General features: G+C 37.9%; 1 protein-coding gene and 1 long non-coding RNA gene across 2 annotated transcripts in view; both read left to right on the top strand.

Moving 5' to 3' along the window:
- The window catches only part of LOC136857859 (uncharacterized), a 336,893-nt gene that overhangs the window by 190,729 nt on the left and 120,920 nt on the right, over positions 1 to 25,244 (top strand). The window lies entirely within an intron of this gene.
- Positions 13,818 to 24,466, top strand: LOC137497077 (uncharacterized). Its single transcript, XM_068225711.1, has 3 exons — positions 13,818 to 14,048; positions 14,561 to 14,741; positions 23,486 to 24,466. The coding sequence occupies exons 1-3, from the start codon at positions 13,818 to 13,820 to the stop codon at positions 23,743 to 23,745; spliced, it is 672 nt and encodes a 223-aa protein (XP_068081812.1). The 3' UTR covers positions 23,746 to 24,466.

The following is a 25,244-nucleotide window of genomic DNA, read 5'->3' as shown; positions in this document are numbered from 1 at the left end:
ACAATGACATTTACAATAAGATACAAAAGTTGAAAACTAGAAAAGCGGCTGGAATTGATCAGATTTCTAGGGATATACTAAAGACAATGGGTTGGGATATAGCACCATATCTGAAGTACTTATTTGATTATTGTTTTGTCGGAGGAGCTATACCAGATGAATGGAGAGTTGCTATAGTAGCCCCTGTGTATAAAGGAAAGGGTGATAGATATAAAGCTGAAAATTACAGGCCAGTAAGTTTGACATGCATTGTATGTAAGCTTTGGGGAGGCATTCTTTCTGATTATATTAGACATGTTTGTGAAATTAATAACTGGTTCGATAGAAGGCAATTCGGTTTGAGGAAGGGTTATTCCACTGAAGCTCAACTTGTAGGATTCCAGCAAGATATAGCAGATATCTTGGATTCTGGAGGTCAAATGGACTGTATCGCGATTGACCTGTCTAAAGCATTTGATAGGGTGGATCATGGGAGACTACTGGCAAAAATGAGTGCAATTGGACTAGACAAAAGAGTGACTGAATGGGTTGCTATATTTCTAGAAAACAGATCTCAGAGAATTAGAGTAGGTGAAGCTTTATCTGACCCTGTAATAATTAAGAGGGGAATTCCTCAAGGCAGTATTATTGGACCTTTATGTTTTCTTATATATATAAATGATATGAGTAAAGGAGTGGAATCGGAGGTAAGGCTTTTTGCGGATGATGTTATTCTCTATAGAGTGATAAATAAGTTACAAGATTGTGAGCAACTGCAACGTGACCTCGAAAATGTTGTAAGATGGACAGCAAGCAATGGTATGTTGATAAACGGGGTTAAAAGTCAGGTTATGAGTTCACAAATAGGAAAAGTCCTCTCAGTTTTAATTACTGCGTTGATAGGGTGAAAGTTCCTTTTGGGGATCATTGTAAGTATCTAGGTGTTAATATAAGGAAAGATCTTCATTGGGGTAATCACATAAATTAGATTGTAAATAAAGGGTACAGATCTCTGCACATGGTTATGAGGGTGTTTAGGGGTTGTAGTAAGGATGTAAAGGAGAGTGCATATAAGTCTCTGGTAAGACCCCAACTAGAGTATGGTTCCAGTGTATGGGACCCTCACCAGGATTACCTGATTCAAGAACTGGAAAAAATCCAAAGAAAAGCAGCTCGATTTGTTCTGGGTGATTTCCGACAAAAGAGTAGCGTTACAAAAATGTTGCAATGTTTGGGTTGGGAAGAACTGAGAGAAAGAAGAAGAGCTGCTCGACTAAGTGGTATGTTCCGAGCTGTCAGCGGAGAGATGGCGTGGAATGACATTAGTAGACGAATAAGTTTGAATGGCGTTTATAAAAGTAGGAAAGATCACAATATGAAGATAAAGTTGGAATTCAAGAGGACAAACTGGGGCAAATATTCATTTATAGGAAGGGGAGTTAGGGATTGGAATAACTTACCAAGGGAGATGTTCAATAAATTTCCAATTTCTTTGAAATCATTTAGGAAAAGGCTAGGAAAGCAACAGATAGGGAATCTGCCACCTGGGCGACTGCCCTAAATACAGATCAGTATTGATTGATTGATTGATTGATTGATTGATTGATTGATTGATTGATTGATTGATTGATTGATTGATTGATTGATTGATTGATTGATTGATTGATTGATTGATTGATTGATTGTAAACTTTTTTTCTGAGAATTGTTTTGTTAATGTCCCGAAGTTGTCAACACTTCAGCTGGTTCCTCCTGTATTGTAATCTGCCTATCACATGCTTGTAACCATGTTCTCTAGCCAATCAAACCCGAGCGTGTGTACGGAAATTCATTCTATCAATCAGCGTATTATATTTTTAATTAGTCTGGAACTTTCCCCTACGGAACTACTTACAATAAAGAGAGCACTTTAGGACCCTCTTGACTGAACTGCTTCAGTTCTTGAGAGTACGACTTGACGGAGATCAGAGAGGGGTAGGGAGCAGGGCGCGGCCGGCTTGAAGAAGTTCCAGCGCTACAAGGTAACGGCAGAATTTACCTAAACATGTGATCGTGCCTGCGGGTAGTTCGAGGGGAAGGTTTTAGCCGTTTACTTAATATCTAACATGTAAACTTTTATTTTTGGAGTTGTAATGTAGGACCTTCTGCGCAGTCTTCGGACTCCATTCCTATTCCCTAATGGGAAAATATTTAATGTAAGGGAGCACGAGTGGTGAACCTCTGTTGTCTCCCATTCAACTTTTGAGTTGTCTGACTTAAGTTTTCAAACTCTAAATTTTGGAAATCTTGTTTCGGCTTTTAACTACTCCCCCTTTCGTCACCCTTTTTTAATATGGTACTAGCCTCTGTGTCATTGGGTCTAAAGCCCACTTTGGTCCTCATCTATTCCAGAATGTTCGTTAAGGAGTGCTGGTGTTTCGCCAACTTGCCTTTCGTTAACGGTCTCTTGTGTGTAAGCTTTTCCTTTGGTTCATAAGGCCTTGTAATATGGACAATTATGCCCCTGTTTATTCTTTATAGTTCTTAGGGTAACCGCATATATGTTTTGGGTTCCTTTGGGAACAGTAGGTAAACTTATTGTGGACCATGTTAATAGATAAGTCCATCATGGGGCACCCAGCGTACCTATGAACACTATGAAGTGGGGTCACTCTACGGGTTACCATGTGTAATTAACAGTGTCAAAAGCAACTCATTGCCTGTTTGAGGCTAGCCTCTTGTATCTTGGAGCTGAGACTAAAAATTGTACCTGTTTGGAGCGACTATGCTCTTTCATAAGATTGTACCTCTTTCCTATGTAATTTAAAGCCTGGCAGTTTCTCCCAATTTATTTGTACCTGATTTAGGACTTCTAAGTCCAAGGCATTGTTGGAGCTGACGTGCTCTTTGTTAATATTTTCAACTGTTCTTTGTTATACCATTAAATTTCTCCTTCTGAATTTTGAGAAAGGAAAGAAAGAAAATTTCCAAATTTGTTAAAGTAAAGGTTGCTCTAAGTAATCCCCTGTCTAGCCATTCAACCCATGAGCTTCCTATTCCTCTGTAAGCCATGGAATCCCTGACACAACAACAACAATAATAATAATAATAATAATAATAATAATAATAATAATAATAATAATAATAATAATAATAATAATAATAATAAGCAACACGGTGTCGTCTGAGCTAACAGAATTGCTTCTTTTACCAATATGGCGTCAAACGTCAAGTAAAAACTAGACCTGGACAAAGTATGGAGCTAAACACTTCATCTCACTTGGTGCTGAGCTTACGGACTGTGGAAGCATGGGCGCCCGCAAGGAATTCTAAAGAATTCTAAAGATGTTGATGTTCAATTGTTTAATATCATACCGGATTATTTCATAAACTGAAATTACTGACAGTCATCTAGCATATGTTATAATTGGAAGTTTCTGCAAACAATTTAATGTTGCGGACGTTATATTGGTTTTTATATTCAAGAAAATTGTTAATGTGCCCCCCCCCCCTGGAAAAGATCCTGCGGGCGCCCATGTGTGGAAGCCTTTAATTTCGACGCCTCCATGGCCTGCGTAGAGATAAATTTTGACAGTACATGGTTAGTATTAACATGATCTGTAAAAGAGCGATCGATAATTCCAGTGCCACGTGTCATTTATATTATTTTCTTTGTATACGGGACGTCGCTCCAAAACAGCTTTTGTTTGTGTCAACCTACTGTACATCTACCACCAATCAGCTGTATTACAAGAGGTGAACTGTAACTCTGAAAACACGCATCCACAAGGATGATAAAATATTCAACAGAGACCAGTGTCAAAGTAATTACACTTCATTTATTCCTTTAGTGATTACTCTGAGTGCACCGTATGTGTCATAATATCAGTGCGCGCATGTGCCATGTTTACAAGTATGATAATCCAAATGGTAGTACTTCTTGGTTGTCTCAAAATAATAATGAAACCATTGCTACGAGTACAAAGTAAACTATTTGTGTGTTCGTGTAAAATTAATATAACATTTTATATTAATATTTTTTTTGGAACCACGACGTTCATTTTGTTAAGATCTCATGTAACATGATCAATTCTACTTTTCTATCATGCACAGTCAAGAGAGCCTATATAAATCGTGTTCACAAGAATTCAAACCCCCACTTTCAGCGAATAATTTTTTACTACTGGTTTCGACAACGGAAAGATGAGTAAGGGCTAGGATTGAGAAGGTAGTGCTGTGGGCACAGCCCCAGCATTTGCCTGGTGTGGAAATGGGAAACCACGGAAAATTATCTTCAGGGCTGCTGACAATGGGATTCGAGCCCACCATCTCCCGAATACAAGCTCACAGCTGCGCGAGGTCTTACTCTAGCCACTCACAACCCTCTAACTTATGTATTACTCTATACAGTATAACATCATACGCAACAAGCCTTAATCTGTGATTCAGTTATATATATAATATAATATATATAAGTTAATATATATAATATAATATAATATATATAATAATACTGCCTAGCAGAACCCTCCTCTTAATCATTACAGGATCAGATAATGTTTCACTTACTGGAAGTTTCTTTCTATTTTATAGAAATTTAGCACCCTGTTCAACCACTCATGTCTAGTCCATTAGCCCTAAATTTCATCAGTAGTCTCCCATGACGCACCTTAATTAAGGCCACGGCCGCTTTCTTACTACTCCTAGCACTTTCCTGTCCCATCGTCGCCATAAGACCTATCTGTGTCAGTGCGAAGCAAAATAAATTCTAAAAAAAAAAAAAAACAACTAAAATATCTGCTATATCTTGCTGGAATGCTACAAACTGAACATCACTGAAAAAATATTTCCTAAATCTTAACTGCTTTCCATCAAACAACCAATCAATCAATCAATCAATCAATCAATCAATCAATCAATCAATCAATCAATCAATCAATCAATCAATCAATCAATCAATCAATCAATCAATCAATCAATCAATCAATCAATCACTAATGATCTGCATTTAGGGCAGTCGCCCAGGTGTCAGATTCCCTATCTGTTGTTTTCCTTACTCTTTTCTTAAATGATCGCAAAGAAATTGGAAAATTATTGAACATCTCCCTTGGTAGGTTATTCCAATCCCTAACTCCCCTTCCTATAAACGAATATTTGCCCCAATTTGTCCTCTTGAATTCCAACTTTATCTTCATATTGTGATCTTTCCTACTTTTAAACTTATTCGTCTACTGATGTCCTCCCACGCCATCTCTCCACTCACAGCTCGGAACATACCACTTAATCGAGCAGCTCGTCTCCTTTCTCCCAAGTCTTCCCAGCCCAAACTTTGCAACATTTTTGCTAGTTGCTTTTACGTCGCACCGACCCAGATAGGTCTTATGGCGACGATGGGACAGGAAAGGGCTAGGAGTGGGAAGGAAGCGGCCGTGGCCTTAATTAACGTATAGCATTTGCCTGGTGTGAAAATGGGAAACCACGCAAAACCATTTTCAGGGCTGCCGTCAATGGGGTTCGAACCTACTATCTCCCGAATACTGGATGGCAACATTTTTGTAACGCTACTCTTTTGTTGGAAATCACTCAGAACAAATCAAGCTGCTTTTCTTTGAATTTTTCCAGTTCTTGAATCAAGTAATCCTGGTGAGGGTCCCATACACTGGAACCATACTCTAGTTGGGGTCTTACCAGAGACTTATATGCCCTCTCCTTTACATCCTTACTGCAACCCCTAAATTCCCTCATAACAACGTGCAGAGATCTGTACCCTTTATTAACAATCATATTTATGTGATTACCCCAATGAAGGTCTTTTCTTATATTAATATCTAGGAACTTACAATGATCCCCAAAAGGAACGTTCACCCCATCAACGCAGTAATTAAAACTGAGAGGACTTTTCCTATTTGTGAAACTCACAACCTGACTTTTAACCCCGCTTATCATCATACCATTGCCCACCGTCCATCTCATAACACTATCGAGGTCACCCTGCAGCCGCTCACAACCTTGTAACATATTTATTACTCTGTACTAAATAACATCATCTGCATACAGCCTTATCTCTGATTCCATTTCTTTACACATTTATCATTGATATGTAGTAACAGGTAGTAACTTCGCAAACGTGTCTAATATCGTCAGAAATAATTATTTTCCAGAGCTTACAAGCAACACATGTCAAGCTGACAAGCCTGTAATTATCCGCTTAATATTTATCACCCATTCCTTTGTTCACTGGGGCTGCAATTGCAATTCTCCGTTCATTAGCTCCTTCATGCAAACACAGTGTGAGAATTATCCACATAAATATTATCAATCCCAGATACTTTTCTAGCTTTCATTGTATCTTTTTTGTAGATATTTTTGTTATCATAGGTAAATTTCAGTCATTCGCCTGTATTAGTCATCTCGTCAACCTGAATATTATCCTTATACCAAACTAAACATATTGTTAAATTAATACTTCTGCTTTATGTAATTTTTTTTTACTCACGAATGGGTGCCAAATTATGTAGGTCTACACTCATAGCCTTACGGAGTGCGTCATTAATTAATACAACCATCCCCATGCGGAGGTTGCCACAAGGACAAAGTATGTCGACCACACAGTATTTTGCCTTCTACTGTAAGTTACTGTTGAGTTTGCTAGTGTGCCGGATAGAAATAACCACCACAAGGCTCAGGAATAAATTTGCAATGAATTTCTTCAAACGTTATACAGATGATTGCGGAGTACGGTCATGAACTTCGTATTGCGGCGATAGCGATGTCGTGAAGTCGTGTCCGGTTGAGACAGAGGGAATCCCATAGCTGTACAAGAAATTTAGGGATTGTGCCTCGAGCTCCGATCATGAGTCCATGGACGGAAATATTGTCTAGGTGATATACATACCGTACTATTGGGTATAGTAGTGAGGTGATAAAGGTTGAAGAAGAAAATATGTTCGTTGACAGTACAGTGTGTTTTGATGCTTTTTTCTTTATTCAGCCAGTCAAGACTCAGTTAAATTTCATAAAGATAGGATGTTTGAATAATTAATCCTAAACAAGATCTATTTAAGAAAGCCCAAAGCGGCAATTTCTGTCTCCTGTAGGAATGTTGACATGCACCGAGCAGCAGGCCCCGATTCCCGAGATGGCTTTTGTTCGAATATCAAAATTGAAAGTTGCATCTTATCTCTTCAGTTCTTTATCAACTCCTGAGACGAACGTTCTACTCTTCAACAAGGTAGCGGTGGTTGCAAGAGAACTCCATAGGGACGCAATAATAAGCTCTCGTAAAATGTCACCAGATGGAGACCGGCTCCAGTATTGATAGCAAACAGTAAGTAATTACATGAAGTGATGATGTGGGGAAGTAAAGAGTTCAGCCTTGCAACATCTGCCATACGTTGTTGGCGGGTTGTAAGTATAGTCCAGGGATGGCGAACCTGTGACACGCGAACACGACTTCTGTGGCACGTCTCACCACATACCAACATATTTTAATGCTTTTAACATGTAATAAATAGGTCGAAAATCTAGCAACATAGCATATTTTAACACTACGCTTTAATAATTTTATGGCCATATTTTTTGCAAATTTTATTAGGTTATAGCAAAAATATACATTATTCTTAAAATGCACCTGCTTTTAAAAAAGTGATGTTTGCAAAATAAAATCGTGAAACATTCAGTCTAATGCATGTAAACGTAATGCAATCAAATACCTAAATGAAAAATGGGGGATTTCATGATGATTTTAAAGGAAAATAACCGATGGCACACTGGACAGTAAAAAGTAATAAACAAGGCCTTAACTGACACGCTAGCCGGTAAAGATTTGCCATGCCTGGTATAGGCTTACTGCAGAGATGAACCATACAACTGATTGGACCGTGGGTTGCAGTACATATAGAGCGTACGGTACTTTTTCTTGTAGTAAAGCCGCAAAAACCATATAAGGTCTTGTTGGAGCACACCGTTTACTCGGATCTATTAATCCAGAAGTTCCCAGACATTTGACACCCGTGGCTCCCTTTCCCCGCTGATCATATACTGACGACGCAGTCATGGCAGTTAACGACCGCGTGAGTCGGGTATAGTCTGATTCTTGTATTTATTCTTGGATAGCTTACTACTTGACGTAGAAAAAATGAAGTTAAGATGATGATGATGATGATGATGATGATGATGATGATGATGATGATGCTTGTTGTTTTAAGGGGCCTAACATCGAAGGTCATCGGCCCCATGAAGTTAAGATATAAAAGAGATTTAATGTAGCAAACAGGAAAACCTAAAGCGTAGTTATGTTTATAAGTGACTATGTATAATCACTCAAAAAGGAATGATCGCATGGTATTGTGTGTTCCTCGCATTTACGATTTTATCAGACTTAATGCTAATTATCATGAAAATGTAATTAACTACGCATACAGATAAAAACCCTGTGATACCTGCAGAAAACATATCCATAGGTTCAACTGTTTTCGAGAAAAGTGTACCTGCGAGAAACACAATACCATCTGCGTACTTTCTTTTTGAGCCCCGTTTCTACCATCAAGCCGATCCCAGTGGTGCTCAGTTCGAACTATGATTTAAAAATTACCCTAAAATTACATACACCCTGGATTTGATGGGGAAGTGGTGGTGGTGGTGATTATTGTTTTAAAAGGAAGTACAACTAGGCAACCATCCTCTATATAACACTAATCAGAGAGAAAAATGGAAGGGATCCGACACTTCGAAAAACCTAATAGCGTCGGGGTCGGAAAAGAACAAGAGTTGACCAATGGAGGTCAGATAGGATAGATGAAAGTGAGGAGCCTGGTACAAGTAAGTGGAAGCAATGGCAGGACCCAGCTGAGGACCCCGTGGTTGCCAACCCACGCTCCAAAGTACAGAGCCCCTGGGGCCCCTTTTAGTCGCCTGTTACGACAGGCAGGGGATACCGTGGGTGTAATTCTACCGCCCCCACCCACAGGGGGATTTGATGGGAAACATATAACTAATATGGACACGGTGAGATCAACTAAAAGCTACAAATAAAGCAAGGCGAAGCATGACGTCAGTTTTGGAGGAAAATACGTTTATTAAAATAAACAAGAAACATATGAAAAAATAGCAAAAAGTCTCAAATGATCCAAATTTTTACATGACTCAGAATTTTTCTCTCAGCTTGATAAAGTCCATCTTGAGAATCAAAATAGACATACAAATATCCAATTGTATGCCGACACACATACTTAACATACCAAATCAAATCTTGAAAGTTTCATTAATTTTAACACAGTAGCTTGCGTGCTCGCACAACGTTCCTGGCTTTACTTTTTTTCAACACTTTGAACTGTAGATGAGTACGTTCCCCTTTCCTGCACACTTGACATTGCACAAAGGTTTAATGATTTAATGCACAAAGGGGAGACGAAAAACTAATCTAACTGTACAATATATAACACGCTGAGTGGTAAAATATCCTACCCTCAAATATAGATACCTCAATCATGAGCAACCTCATGAGCACAATAGAACACTGTGGATCGGAACCACACACGATAAAATCACATAAATGGCAAATATACACAATCAAAGACACAAAACATGATGTCATATTTTCCAGGGCTCGTCAAGGATGCATGCAGCATTCGTGAAACACTCATTCACTCAAAGCCTCGATAGAAAATATAGGGAAACATAATTTTACACCTTAAGCATCACATCCTATTCAACATAGGTTCCTGAAATAAATTACACGACACAAAATCAATCAACTGGTGGACTTTATACATTATAAAAGCATAAATCAACGTGGATTCCTGAAATAAATTAGATGACACAAATATTCTTCAGCGGGGTTATCATAAAAGAAAATCCAAACTAAACGTCGCGATACAAAAATCTTGTCTACAGCAGCAACCGTAGGTAGATGCAAAGCAACGCTGCACAAATAGGGATGGCTAGATTCACCTGCTTGCGACTGCGGAGCTCAAGAACAGACGATAAACCACATCATTCGGGAGTGTCCACAGCGTAGCTTCACAGGTGTTTGGGAAGAGTTCATGAAAGCATCAATTCCAGCGCTTTCCTGGCTGAAGAGCCTTGATATTCATTTTTAATTCACTACGTACATATTTGTGTTAAATAATGTAGATCATTTGTTCCATACGAAATATATATATATACCGTAGTGACATGGACAAAAATAATTAAAACATCAAGTAGTATAGGCCGCTGAAATAAAACTCTCCTCGGTAGACAAACATATCACCCTCGCCAACACACGGCGGAATGCCCCAAAAGCGGAGATTCAGTCTACCAAAATAAAGCACCAAACATCAAAAACACAGGGTCCACCTTTTACACACGCTGCTCAACAAGTCTACCCAAGGCAAGTCACACAATCATGAAAAAAAATGCAAGACTTTCAAATGAGGAACGCGCCCTCTTACTCAAAATCACACAAAATAATATCTCATGTCCTTGTAACTGTTTGTGAATACTAAAAAATAATAATAAATAAAAATATGTAAATACATGAAATAAATTAAATTAATAAAAATAATTAATCGAAATGTCCGTAGTATGGGCGCCAGAGTTCACCAGATTGGATAACTCGAATTTAGATAGAGCATGATAATTCTTTATATCCCAGGACGTGTACATAAAAGCTGCGTACTGGTAACTTCTGCTACAGGCCTTACCTAACCTTCTGAAAACGACTAAATAGGTAGGAACTGCACCTAGGTTCATCAATAACTCCACTGATTCTAAAATATCTAGCTATATTCTCAATAAAATCCGTGCATGAGCACCTCATCAACACACCAAAATACACTTATAATACACGGACAAAAGATTGCTGGAAGACTCCATATTTACAACAACAACAACAATGAAAACAGTGGGAAAACGAAAGCGAGAACTAAGCAACCATTTGTAGTTAGTTCGTTGAACAATGTACATATATGTAGATAAGTACCCTTCACTGTCTCTGTATTAACACGACTTGCCGATTCTCATAATCGGCACTTTTAACATCACACAGACACTGTACATCGTTATACTGTGTTCACAGTCTTTAACACCTGTTGTAAAGATATATACATTTGAGCAACACACGCTTGTCGATCCTGAACATAATTTATGGAAAGTCTGAGATAGCTTTCACCAACATATAATGCCAGGCCACCACAAAGTGATACAATACTCAATACGTAAGCACAGACTACGTTCCACGAACTTTTGAAGTCCAGTCCAGTATATAGCGATCGTGTCACTACCGTGTCGTATGTCCAGTTTCACTCCCGTATCGTGTTAGCACTACCTCCTTCCCGTACAGTGTGTCTGGTTGTAGTTCACTTCCGCTGTGATGTTGAAGTATATAAAGACCTCAGCTCTCACATGATACGTCGAGATTCATCCTGGCCAGCCAATCATGAGTGTATCCTCTAGTCAAGATCACGCCGTGAACTCCTTCTTGGTCCCATGACATAAACAAACTCTGGGGTGTTTCACATGAGTCATAGAACTTTCCGAGTACAACATCAACACGCTCATGTGATTCTGGGTTGTTCACATGATTCATAGAACTTCCCGACGACAACAACAAGTACATCTCATCAAACACTGGGGTCATCCAAATTTTCCAAGTCCAGTATAGCAATGTTTACCCAGCCGTTGTACAAAACAAATTACTCATACCTACCATATATGGAGATCTCCCAGCTTACAAATATTAATGACAAAATATACAACTGAAATACAGATAATAATAATAATAATAATAATAATAATAATAATAATAATAATAATAATAATAATAATAATAATAATAATAATAATAATAATAATAATCGAATACTGACAATAATATCTCTCACTTCTATATATAGTGCGAGGGTGTGATATATGTACTATCACATCCTAACTTGCCAAACTGAAAAAGTATATAAAATGACGTCGTCTTACATTCGCTCGCAAGGAAAGAAACAAGACCGCGCTGGTCACAAATCAAAGCACTCGCTCTTGTGAAGTTAAACATGAATAATAAAGTGGCCAACTCTGTAATAATACCATAACTTGAAACTAAGAAAATGCCACATAGACAATCGATCATGTCTGAACATTTGAAAGTTACTGAAATATCTCAATCTCACAACTCAAGAAACTCGCATTGATAATAATAATAACAATAATAATAATAATAATAATAATAATAATAATAATAATAATAATAATAATAATAATAATAATAATAATAATCATTTACAGAAAAAGTTGATTCTAATAATCGCAACTTGAAATACGAAACTGGGTTCAGTGAACTCGTGAGTCAATTACTAATTTATACTCACCTTGATATTCAAAATAGTCGTGAAGATGACGCTATCAAAATTTGTGGATCCAAACTCCACCATCTCACACTCATTCACACATCATGCAAGACATCCCAGAAAACGTGACGGCATGTTTCCGTACACTTTGAGATCGCATTAATACTTTAATCTAGTAATTCCTGACTTTAATTTAAATTCTTATTTACATTTACATTTAAGACCCGAGACGTACACTGCGTCTTGAAAATCAAAACAAAACAAATCAAAATAAATGAGGCTAAAATAAGAAACTGACTCGTAAATGAAATGACGCTAACCACTCAGCTAAAAATCGGCATAACATGGAAAGAAAGGAAGCTGTGACCTTATGCAAACGGTCCACATTTACGTTGCAGTTATATTTACATTAGCAACCTTCCTAACATTTAATTTAAATAGGACGTCGTCCTTCCAAACAAAGCAAAATTTACTGAAATTTTGATGATGCCTTCAGAAAAGACTTGGATCTGCCCTCGGGGCTCCATCCTGGCGTAGAACTGTGATCTCGTAGTCTCCGTCGCTGCTTCTGCTTCTGGATGTCGTCTAAAACATCCCCTCGTTCACGGTGTAGGAAACTGAGTCAAGATTAACCCACCAGTTACTAGAATACTACAGCCGGGGTAATTTCCACTGACCGTGAAACCAGTTCCCATTCATTGCGGAACAGCTTCTTATCTACTCCCGTAACTAGGTCAAATATTTTCGGTTAAAATGCTGGACTGGAAATTACTGAATTTGACGTCCTCGTAAAATCTTTTTACACCGGCAAGCTACTAAACATTGAACGACTATCTGGAAACTGTTCTTCCCTCCGGAAAACGAAAAATAGAAGCCATTCTCAAAAGTTTGACATCTTGAATAATTGAAATGCAGACTGAGCGTCTTAAACCAAAGTTCAAGCCCCCACACGATCAAGAAACATAAGTTCTGACTCGCACTCGCATAAATAATACTCCTCTCGATGTTACATGCACAGAATCTCGCCGAATAATAGGGTATCTTGCCCACGCGCTCATCGCTTTTATCAATTCGTCCTCTAAGACGCCGTTTTATTCTCGATCGGGGCCATCACTCGCATAGACTAATGCCTAAACCAAAATGACGGTGACGCTATCATATCTTTGGTCCAGCACATCGCGCTCGTGATGTTTCCTTCAAACGTATATTTCCAGCTCCTGGGGCCTGTTTCATAAAACTAACTAATAATATTAGCTAATAATATTAGAACTCATAAAACAAATTATTAGTTGTCAAAATTCTGTTTCATAAAGATGTATGCCTGACTAATAAAATGGCTTCACTAATAATATTAGTTCATTAGTCAGCTGATACAGTTTGAGGTTAGAATCGATTTGTTGCATGTTCTTACAGTAGTTTGTTTTCGTTCCTTGCAGTAGGCTAGCGCTTGACCCACTCATACTCTGTGCTTTTTGTGTTTGACTACAACCGGTACCGGCTATTCAGTGCAGTTTCAGATTCTTGTCAGTTTATATAGGCTACAATGGGTAAAAGAAACGACAATAATGTCAGGAAAGAAAGTTTCCTTAAAAAAGTGCTGGAGTTGAAGGGGCAGTTGTTCGGAGCCTTTTCACTAACCGTGACAAAGGACTCGAAGAGGCAAGCATGGATGGAACTGCGGGATTATGCTGTGGCTATTGGGCTGGTCACAGCCGACAAAGATCACACTTATGTGCGGGATGCTACTTGGCCTAACATGAGGAGCAGAACAGTGGTAAGTTTTAGCTGTTGTTTTTCTCTTAGTTGGAGGTTATGTTAGTGTTTATTTACTAACTTCAAGCCACCCTTTTCTCAACTTGGTGTCGATATTTTTTAAAGGGGGAGAGGGGGAAATAAGGAGACTATTAGCTCCGCAGTATAGTTTACTGTGCTGTATACTACCCATAGTCATTTAACATTATGCATCATACAGCCATCCTTTGTGTGTTTATGACTGTGACTGAGCAGAACATAACCTGAAATGAATTCCAGTGATATTTATAAATCTTTATTATAATATGCAAAAAAGCATACAAAAATTATTGTATACAATAGATGTAGGTAGTACTTTAGTATAGACAGTTACAACAGGATGTCCTTCTTCTAGACTTACATGGTTTCTTTTATTTACAGGCAAAAGTTGATAATGCTTATCAGACAGGAAGTGGGGGAGGAAGTAGAAAAAAATTAGATGTCATAGACCACCTGGTTCTTGACATTATCGGAAGAGAATCTCCTGTTTTACAGGGATTCGGAACAGAAGATTCTCTTGGAGAAATCGTTCTTCCTACAATGGGACCAACTTCCGCTTCAACCAGTGACTATATAGTGGCGTTGGAAGAAAGTAGGCCTATATCTGCCACTGAAATTGATGGAAGCTGGCAAAATGGAGAGCTCCAGCATCAGCAGGAGACACCTAAGGCTAGAGGTAAGCTGGAAATGATTTAACTTAAGACTGTATTCTGGTATCTAATTCCACCTCTTGACTGCGACTTCTTTGTGTGACTTCAAACTTACAGGCTCAGGCTGCCCGCTAGTAACCAAGATCTGTTTTCCCTGGATTACATTTAGTGGAACACTGTACATAATAATGTGATGCTTGAGCATGTTTATCATACTCTGGTATAGTTATCTTGAAACAAATTTTGCATGAACACTAATGGCATAAAGAAGTTGAAATAAATGTATCATATGTCAAAAAAGCTACACTTCATCATAAAATATAAATCTGTGAAGTGGATCATCGGCAATCCCATTGTACACAGCCACTACAACCAACAAAAATTGACTACATTGCTCACAGCAAGCCATCAGTCATTCCTCTAATGCCTGTGCTCATCAGGGACCCTTTCTTGAAATTGGCACGAGTGAGCATGCCAGTTTTAAACATGCTCATAACAGAAACGTGTGGATTATTGTTCAGAAACTTGGGTACGTTCCCAGTTCTTGTCGCAAATGGAAGTGTCGTTAAATATGTAAGCTGTTCAACTAATGTGTACAAAAGAAACACACCACTGACACAGTACTTTATTTGTAGAATTCTTTTCTGTGATAATTTCCTTTTTCTATAATATTTTCTCCTTAATAGCAAGGGAAAATCTGAAACAAATATTCGTTTATAGGAAGGGGAGTTAGGGATTGGAATAACTTACCAAGGGAGATGTTCAATAAATTTCCAATTTCTTTGCAATCATTTAAGAAAAGGCTAGGAAAATAACAGATAGGGAATCTGCCACCTGGGTGACTGCCGTAAGTGCAGATCAGTAGTGATTGATTGATTGACAATACTTGAGCACCTCTACGGTATGTAAATTATATGGGCAGATTTTAAAACATTGGGCGTTTGAAAAAAACATTAAGAAGATAAGAGTTATTGTCTTTTTAATCTGTAATATTATAATTTAAATTTTGGTTCAACGATTACAAGGAAATTAGGCCTACAAATTTATATTATTATTCCTAGCATTTACCCGTTGGTGCAAGGTCCACCATTTTGCACGATCTTGGGCATCGTGTGGTCTTAACATGAGAGTCTTCGTATCATTTACTGTGTCATGCCAGCTTTGCTCTGGACGTTCGTGTGGACGTTGCCCATTAATTTCAAAGGAGTGAGTTAAATTGACTCCGGGCGAGTTGGCCATGCGGTTAGGGACGCGCGGCTGTGAGGTTGCATCCGGGAGATAGTAGTTTCGAATCCCACTGCGAAAGCCCTGAAGATGGTTTTCTGTGATTTCCCATTTTCACATCAGGCAAATGCTGGGGCTGTACGTTAATTAAGGCTACGACCGCTTTCTTCCAACTTCTAACCCTTTCCTATCCCATCGTCGCCTTAAGACCTATCTGTGTTGGTGCGACATAAAGCCGCTAGCCAAAAAAAAAAAAAGGAACAAACTGTTCCAGATGCGGCACACAGGACATGACCATACCATTTGAGATGCTTTTCCTGTGCTTTCTCAGTGATGGGTGCAGTGCTCATTTGCTAGTGAATGGTGTCGTTTTTGACATGATACAAGTGTGATGCCATTTCCATATTATACAATTTATTAACTTCATTATATATACCCGCATTGACTTTTGCTCACCTGTAATGGAGTGTGTTCCACCTTCCAATACCTATTTTATTGTAGGCCTTTATATGTTTAGGACTAACACATTACACACGGTATTGATAATAATTAGGACAAAAAATAGCTGAAGATGTCTCTAATAGAGACTAAAACATAATAGCCGAATATGTGTCTATTACAGATTATTTATAAAGGCTGGTGTTTAACAATTTATTCCTGTCATTAGTCTTAGGGTACCCATTTTCTGGAAAAATAGGGAAAGCATGGAAAACACAGGGAAATGACTTGTCACATCAAAATTAATCTTTCAGTGTAATACTGTACCCAAACGTAATGATCGAGTGAGACTGATATTAGGCGCGACACGAGCCGAACACAGTGAGTAGTATTTTGAAAGAGAGATAGAGACAGATAGTGAACACATGCGGTAATGAAGAAGAGTGAATGAAAAAGAGAGACATACTTGCACGAACCGCTCAAATGTTCCATCAGCCGTATTGTTCCAAATACAGTGTGTCCCACTCCCAGCATGGCCGGGAGACTACATGCATGTTCTGAGCGGTATATTCATAACCTTCTGCGTATTCTGTGTCCACTATTACTACATTTATTGCTTACTCATGCACCCAACAGCCTTCATCATGAGTACTAACCTCTTTAATTTCACTATGTACGGAGGATTTTGAGATACCGACTTCTTGTGCAACACATTGTACAGATGTAGTGGGAGATCGTACGAATGATGTGTTCATGTCGATATTTTTTTCTAATAGAATCCCTCGTTTCAGTTTAGGAATCACAACATTAAGTGATCCTGTTAATTTATTCACGAGATATCTGTTTCTTTACCTGGAAGAGGAACCCCGGGAAATCTCTTCTGAAATTGCCTACTCACCTCTTTATGAGTCGGTTTTTACATATGTGTCATACATAAGAATTCTTTGTTCTAGTATGAATTTAACTGGCATTTCAACATTGTAGTAATCTAATTAATCTAATTAATTCTACTGTAATTCAGCCCCACACGGTCTTGTAACAAATGTATCGCTTCACGGCTTCCCACGACACACAAACTCGAGTACTATACGCGAACTTTTTCTTGAGCCCGATTTTTACGGGGTGAGGGGTAAGGAGGGAGCGTTGACGGTTCCGGTTATACTGCCAACTGGATGGAAATGAAATCTGAATTGAATCGATAATATGATCGATCGAAATGAATTTTCTAAACATTTATTATCTTACGCCAACAACTCTGTTACACATACATTATTTAACATTATACAACATTTCTCGATGCAAATCTTGTTCCTAGCATGAATTATTATATAGTTTGGCTTTGCTGTGTAAACAACATCAGTACTAGTTCGTAAAGTGTACGCCAGATGTCGCACAGCAATGCATAGTTTGTGTTTCAAAGGTTGCCAATATGGATATCGAAGATAACCGAGGTCTACCGATTCAGCACTAGGGAGCTCAGGGCTCAAGAAAAGGTTTGCGTATAGTAACTGACCTCCTCATGGCAATGCAGTGAGTCAGCATGAGATTATGAATACACCGCCCGGAGTGTGTATGTCGACTACCAGCTCCTCTGGGAGCGTGACACACTGTACCAGCTTCTCCACCGTAGCTACCATTGTGGACTTCACTCATAACCCTGGCTGGGGCCCTCCGTATTTATTTGGGGATGCAGCCTCTGGAGGTTGGCGGGCTCCCCCGAGGCAATCACAAATCAATGGGAAAAAGTTATTATCTATGAACATTTAATTTTTCTATCAAGGTCTGGAATTACGTTTCATTAAGAGTGAATTTTAAGCTACACCACATGTAATACTAGATACACACACACATACACATTTTTATTCACAATCAGTATCTTACATATACATACAAAGGTAGTATAAGATAAAATGTGACCGGGCGAGTTGGCCGTGCGTGTAGAGGCGCGCGGCTGTGAGCTTGCATCCGGGAGATAGTAGGTTCGAATCCCACTATCGGCAGCCCTGAAAATGGTTTTCCGTGGTTTCCCATTTTCACACCAGGCAAATGCTGGGGCTGTACCTTAATTAAGGCCACGGCCGCTTCCTTCCAACTCCTAGGCCTTTCCTATCCCATCGTCACCATAAGACCTATCTGTGTCGGTGCGACGTAAAGCCCCTAGCAAAAAAAAAAGATAAAATGTGAATCCCACATAAGGTAAACTTGTGTGTGGGCTTCAAAAATACAACAGCTAGATTATGTACATCATGGCATCTAGTGAATATCATTTACTCCATTAACATTTTGGTGATATTTAATTAGAGTAATTTTGTGAACTGTTTTTCTGTATTTGGTGTAATAGGCCTAAACAAGAAGCTGGAAAGGAGGGGCATGGGTTAAGGAGAAGGTTGGTTTCTTAGTAGAGAGGAATAGTGTGCTAGTTGATTTAAATATTATAATGGAAATTTATAAGTTGATCTACTTTGTAATAATTGTTAATGAGCCATGTGAATAGCCTTTTCTTCAATGTATTCTGATTGCCACTGATCACGTCCACAGGTAATGCATTGTATATCCGTGGTCCTAGACAACTTAGATTTCTTTGTCCAAGTAAAGTGTTCCGGCGTGGTATACTTACTCCAGTTCTGTCTTGCAGCCTAGTGCAAATTTTTGGCTTGTGTTCTTTGCAGAAGAACTTTAAATTTTTATGCATGTATAGGGTCACTGACTGCACAAATAGCTGCCGTATGTTAAGTACCATGCTTTGCTGGAACAGTTCGTATGTTGGAAATATCAGTGGCTTTTTGTACATGACTTTCAGTATGTAGTTCTGGCATGTATTTACCTGAGCCAAGTGTGAATCAAGTATTCCACCCCAACTGTTAATTCCATATTGCAGTTGTGATTGAACTAAGGCAAAGTATACAGACTTCAAGGCTTTTGTTGAAATAACATTTCTAATTCTGTAAAATATATAAATAAGTTTCTGAAGTTTAATGATCAAATTTGATGCATGAAAATTCCATTTCAGATAACTATCTATAATTATCCCTAGGTATGAAACATGTATTGATTTCTGTAAAGTATAACAGTTGCAGCTTTCAGTATTTTTGTAAGTTGGTATGTGGAGTTTTAGTGTTAAATTGTCTGAGGGTTGCATTGTTTTATTATGCGAGAAGCAGAGGAATTTTGTTTTATTTTCATTTAAAGTAAGTAGGTGGTTGTTTAGCCATTTCTGAACTATGACTAGGGTTTCTTGAGCTCTGTTGAAGGTGTCCTCCCAAGTTTCACCCGTGACTGTGACTACCGTGTCATCAGCATATGAGTTAATTTTTGCATTACAATTTAGCTCACACAGATCATTGATATATAACAGAAAAAGAATTGGTCCTAATACTGTTCCTTGGGGTACTCCGATTTTTACTTGAGCAATTTAATTAGAGTATCCTTGATTCTTACCTTTTGTATTCTGTTAGAAAGAAAGCTTTTAATTAGATTTTGAGGAATTCCACGAATGCCTACTTTTTCAAGTTTGCTAAGGAGTATATTGTGATCTACGGTATCAAATGCCTTTGTTAAATCCAAAAATATAGAAATAGTCCTTTTGGAGTTATCAATGGTTTTATACAAATAATCAGTTAAGGAGAATATTGCATCTTGAGCACTAATTTTTGGTCTAAAACCAAACTGATTTGGAGACAATATGTTAAACTTATTCAGGTAATTAAGTAATCTGGTTTTAATGCATTTCTCTAGTAATTTTGAAATGTGGGTTGTGAGAGAAATTGGGCGATAATTGTTTAATTCTCTCTTATCGCCTGATTTATGGATTGGGACTATGATAGCAATTTTGAATGGGTCTGGAAATTGTCCTTTCATTAGTGAAAGATTAAAAATATATTGCAGAGGGTGTAGAATATGTGAACTAATTGTTTTAAGTGTTTTACTTGAGATATTGTCATAGCCATTGGCTGAGTCATCTTTTTGTGCAGCTATGTAATTCATTAATTCTGTTTCTGTTATGGGAAGAAAAAACATTGATTGTGGTTGAGGTATTGCATGAATATCATATGTACATGTGTCATTAGGTTCTTTGCTGCTATTCATTATTTTGTCAGCAAGTTCTAAACCTATACCACTGAAATAATCTACAAATTTGTCTGCAATGATAGTTGGTTGGGTTGTTTCTTGTGAGTCTGTAAGATTTATGCTGTCTACATCAGAATTTCTTTTCTCCTTTCTACATGTTATATCATTTATGTTTTTCCATAGGATTTTAGTATTGTTTGAGCTTGACATAATTTTATTAGAATAGTACTTCTGTTTTGCTACTTTAATGAGCCTGTTTATCCAGTTTCGGTATGTTTTATGTTTCTTAATAGTGTTTGTGATCTCGACATTATTAGAGGACCTCATCTTTTACAATTGTCTGGTGTAATTTGTCCCTTATTCTAAAGGAAGTTAGGATTCCAGTTGTGATCCATGGTGTTATCTTTCTGAATTTTGATCTTACATGTCTTGTGTTAGTAGAGTGTTCAGAGATATGTTGAGTTAACAGCTGCATAAAACTACTGGTCGCTTTGTTGACATCATGTTCATTCAGGACAGATTCCCAATTTTCCTTTTTTAAGGCTTTATTTAAAGCTTCATAATCTATTCTGGCATTGTTCATTATTTTTCCTTCCTTTTGTGGTATTTGATGTTTCTGGGTTTGTTTATGTATCAGAAAAATAGGACTGTGATCTGTGATACTAGTATGTAGAACATATGACTCAAAATTGTTATTTCTATGCGATTTAACATGTATGTGATCTATACATGTTCTAGATTTTGGGGTTATCCTTGTTGCAGAGTTGATATATGAAATGAAATCATTAGCACTTAAGGTGTTTATGTATTCATTTTTAATTTTTTGAGCATACTGATCAGTTGGGTTTAAAATGTCTATGTTTATATCTCCTATTATTATATAATGAGTGGCTGCAGGTAGCTGCTGAAGTGTATTTCCTAGTTCTTCCATGAATATCTTTGGGCTTGTGGAGGGTGATCTGTATATAGCAAGTATCAAATAGCTTTCTTTATTATATTGTAAGTTGAGTAGGCTACCATTGGCTGCTTTTAGGGTTTTCACTGTAGATATTGCAACATTTTGTATGGTTACATGTGTGTATATTTTTAGACTGTCATGTGTAGAATTTTGTGTGGGTATAAAGTACTCATTATATCCTAAAATAGAGAAGGGTATATCCCTAATGAGTTGGGTTTCAGATAATATTATAATGTCTGGTTTATGGTCCAGTTGATTTAACATAACTAGCATGCTATCAAAATTTGTTATCATGCCACTTATATTCAGGTGCATAATTCTCATTCCTGCAGTATAGTGGATTAATTTGTTCAAGCCTTGAGGGGTGTTTACAATGCCTGTGGTGTTATCATCTTGTAAGGTAATCCCTAACTCATGATCTGATTTCATATCCATAGCCTAATGTGTAGTATTACTATTTGTAATTGCTTGGTGCACACTTCGAGAGAGAACTTCAATGTAAGTATATTTATGAATCACTTGGCTCAGGTATACATACCCTAACTTGAATCCTCAGTCTCTCAGCTTCGTAGGAGCTGCTGGTAAGTCTGCTGCAGTCTTGATTTGCAGTACGGGGCTGTCGTCATTTTTCCTCATGAAGATCTTCCCAATCTTGGTCCAAGCGAATTTGTAGTTCATGGAGTGTTTCATACTTCTGGCTAGCCAATATAGATTTTGGTTCTGTTTTGTTAGGTGTTCATTTAGATATACAGTTGTGTCCCCACTGACTTTAATATCTGCACAGAGAAGTTTCCCATGTTTTCTTTTCTTGTCCATGATCATGTTTTTCGTTTTACGCGAATAGAATTTTGCAATTATGAGAGGAATCTTCTTACTTCCGTCCTTATCTGTAGCCGCTGGAAGTCGATGACAATATTCAATGTCCCGTTCAGGTTGAATTTCCACTCCAACTGCACCTGCAACTTGAGATACGATCTCATACACATTCTCATCCCTAGAGACTGGTATGCCGGCGATTTCTAAATTATAATTCTTAGAATACTGTTCAAGATCATTGATTTGATCCTTCAAATGATTATTTTGTTCTTTGAGAGCACTATTTTCAGCCTTGCTGTTGTTCACTTTGTTGGTTAAATGGTCTATGCACTTTTTAAGTTCACTGTTTTGCTGTAGCAGTTCATCAAATTTTCTGGACTGAAACTCCAGTGAGCTGCAGACATCTTTCAGGATTTGCTGCATATTGTTCACAGCTTCACATAGGCTTGTATTGTCCGCTTTGACTTTATTCTGCTGAAAAGAGATTGAAAACGGTTTAGACGAAGTTGGGTTATGTTTGCATTGTTTACAATGCCACAAAATTTCTCCCGGATTTGACAGCATTGCCTTAAAAACAGCATTTGAAACACGTGCACAGTTTAAATGGAACGTTTCACTACACTTCCCGTCACACTGTACATAATTCTCGTTCTCCTTGAGCGACACTTTGCAGGAACTGCACATAACATTGCTGGTATTGGGCGCCATGATGATTGTTGAAAACAGAGTATAGATATCTTCAAAGATCCACCGACAGCTGTAATACTTCCAGTGAATTCAATACAACTAGGCTGCATACGGCATATTTTTTTCAAAAATAGTTTCGCCAAAAAACACTTTTAAAAAAACCATTGTCACGCAGAAATAAATTATATTGTACAACTGGCACAAGCCATACCACCTTTATCTAAGCAATCCAACGCCGCTCTCATCACACGTCTCTTGCACTGCCTCCTTTAAGCGGTTACCACAAGTACCGGTATGTCTTTTTCATTAAATGTCTTTCGCTACCACACATGCGCACTCTATCTGTCTCCATCTCTCTCTCTCTCAAACTACTACTCGCTGCATATGACTCACGTCGCATCTAATATCAGTCTCTCTCGATCATTGCATCTGGGGTACAGTCTTAAATTGAAAGATTAAATTTGTCCATAAAATGGGTACCCTGAGATCAATAGTGGGAATAAATTATTAAACATTAGCCAATATAAATTAGCTTAACTGTAAGTCTTAACTTTCACCTAATTTTCTCCTTTTTTATAGGTACTGTCAAGAAGAGGGTACTCGTCCAGCATCCCGAGGAAACTAAAGAAATAGAGTCCCTCAAAAAACGGAAGCTTCAACTTGAAGTCCGGAAGCTGGAGCTGGAGGTGTGGGAGAAGGAAAATTTACTCAATATTGAGCATTCACCCCTCACAAGTGGTGTTCAGGAACGTGGGAAAAAGGAACTTTCTGTACCAAACGAATATTTAATTGTAGAAAACAATGATGGTAACTTTGTTGTAGTTCAGCCTCAGATGTAAAAAGTGTAAATAAAAATCATAAAAAGCACAAAATTACTGTGTTGGGTGTTCATATGATTTGTCTTTTATGCATCACAATGTCTGTTCACACGAAGTGGTCGTAAAGGAATTGCAGTTTTTCTTGAGCCTGGACTGGAACCTCCTCACCCTCCTGAATATCCTCTTGCTCCAAATGATCCTCTTCCATTTCAGGAGCCATGTAGTTATCTAGACGTCTTGACAGGTTACAAAGTACTACACAAGCATTGATAACTTTACAAGCAAAGGTGGGATTTAATCGCATACCAATGCTAAGGACAGGAAATTTTTCTTTAAGGAGTCCTATTGCACACTCTATAACCCTCCTTGTTTTTTTATGTGCTCTTAAAAATCTTTGTTGAGACTGACTAGCAAAATCTCGGATTACTGGTGGTATGAGCCAAGATTTTAAAGGATAGATGGAGTCTCCAAGCAGAACTGCACCAGGGAAAGGTCTCCAGCCATTAGCCATCCTATTGTTCAAGCCACTTAATCTTAGAACCCTAGCATCGCTGACACTGCCAGGCCAGTTTGCACATACATAGTAGAATTCTAAATTTGGCCCACATACTAGCAGAACATTCAAGGAATGTTTCCCATGTCGATCAACAAATGCCGGTTCATATGCACTTGGTGCATCAATTTTGATAAGTGTTCCATCAAGTACTCCACAAATTAAAGGAATACCACCAAGTTCAGTGAATCTGGCAACTACTTCACCACAGTCAGCTGGCCAACATACAACATCCTGAAGAAGAGTGTTATTTATCGCAGTCACAACTCGGTGCACAACTCTGCAGACTGTTGCTTTTGAAACACCATGCATATCAGAAATACAATGATACTGTGCACCACTACCTAACCAGTGTAGTGCAATCTGAAGCTGCTGTTTTGAGGTTAGTGCTTCATTCCTTGCAGTGGGAGATTCTAAGATATTACCAATCCTATCAAGCACATATTCAAATGTTCTGTAATCTAACCTAAATCTCTCATTGTATTCATATGATTGTTCCATACCAGTATAGGCTGTTCTTGGTCTAAAAGTTCTTGGACGGCGAATATAAACTCTCTCCTCATCACTATTTGAATCAGAGTCAACCATTTCACTGATCTTCACAATTTTATGCCAATATATCAATATACCACACACTTTGGTTTCACTAATAATATGAAATATGAGTCAAAATACACCAATAGAAATAATCCCAATAATATGAGTAAATTTTATTAGTTATGTTGTCTATGAAACAATTTACTAATATTATTAGGAACATCTACTAATAATTTAGACTCATAAACTAATAACTAATATTATTAACTAATAATTTTATGAAACACAATACCAATATTATTAGTTAATATTATTGGTTTTTACTAATAATATTAGTGAAATATGTTTTATGAAACAGGGCCCTGTAGCCTCTCGCCGGGCTTCCGAAATGTTTTCCATTGGTCTGGCCGTTGGAGTTCTATCGTTTCCT

The sequence above is a fragment of the Anabrus simplex genome, chromosome 1 (genome assembly GCF_040414725.1).
Source record: "Anabrus simplex isolate iqAnaSimp1 chromosome 1, ASM4041472v1, whole genome shotgun sequence".
Taxonomy (NCBI): Eukaryota; Metazoa; Arthropoda; class Insecta; order Orthoptera; family Tettigoniidae; genus Anabrus; species Anabrus simplex.
The sequence above is the reverse complement of the archived record's forward strand: the minus strand, read 5'-3'. Positions and strand labels throughout refer to the sequence as shown.

Coding starts and splice junctions, on each gene's coding strand:
- LOC137497077 (XM_068225711.1), top strand. CDS start 13,818: ATGGGTAAAAGAAACGACAATAATGTCAGGAAAGAAAGTTTCCTTAAA. Junction 14,049..14,560: donor ACATGAGGAGCAGAACAGTG/GTAAGTTTTAGC, acceptor CCTGTTTTACAG/GGATTCGGAACAGAAGATTC. Junction 14,742..23,485: donor GGAGACACCTAAGGCTAGAG/GTAAGCTGGAAA, acceptor CCTTTTTTATAG/GTACTGTCAAGAAGAGGGTA.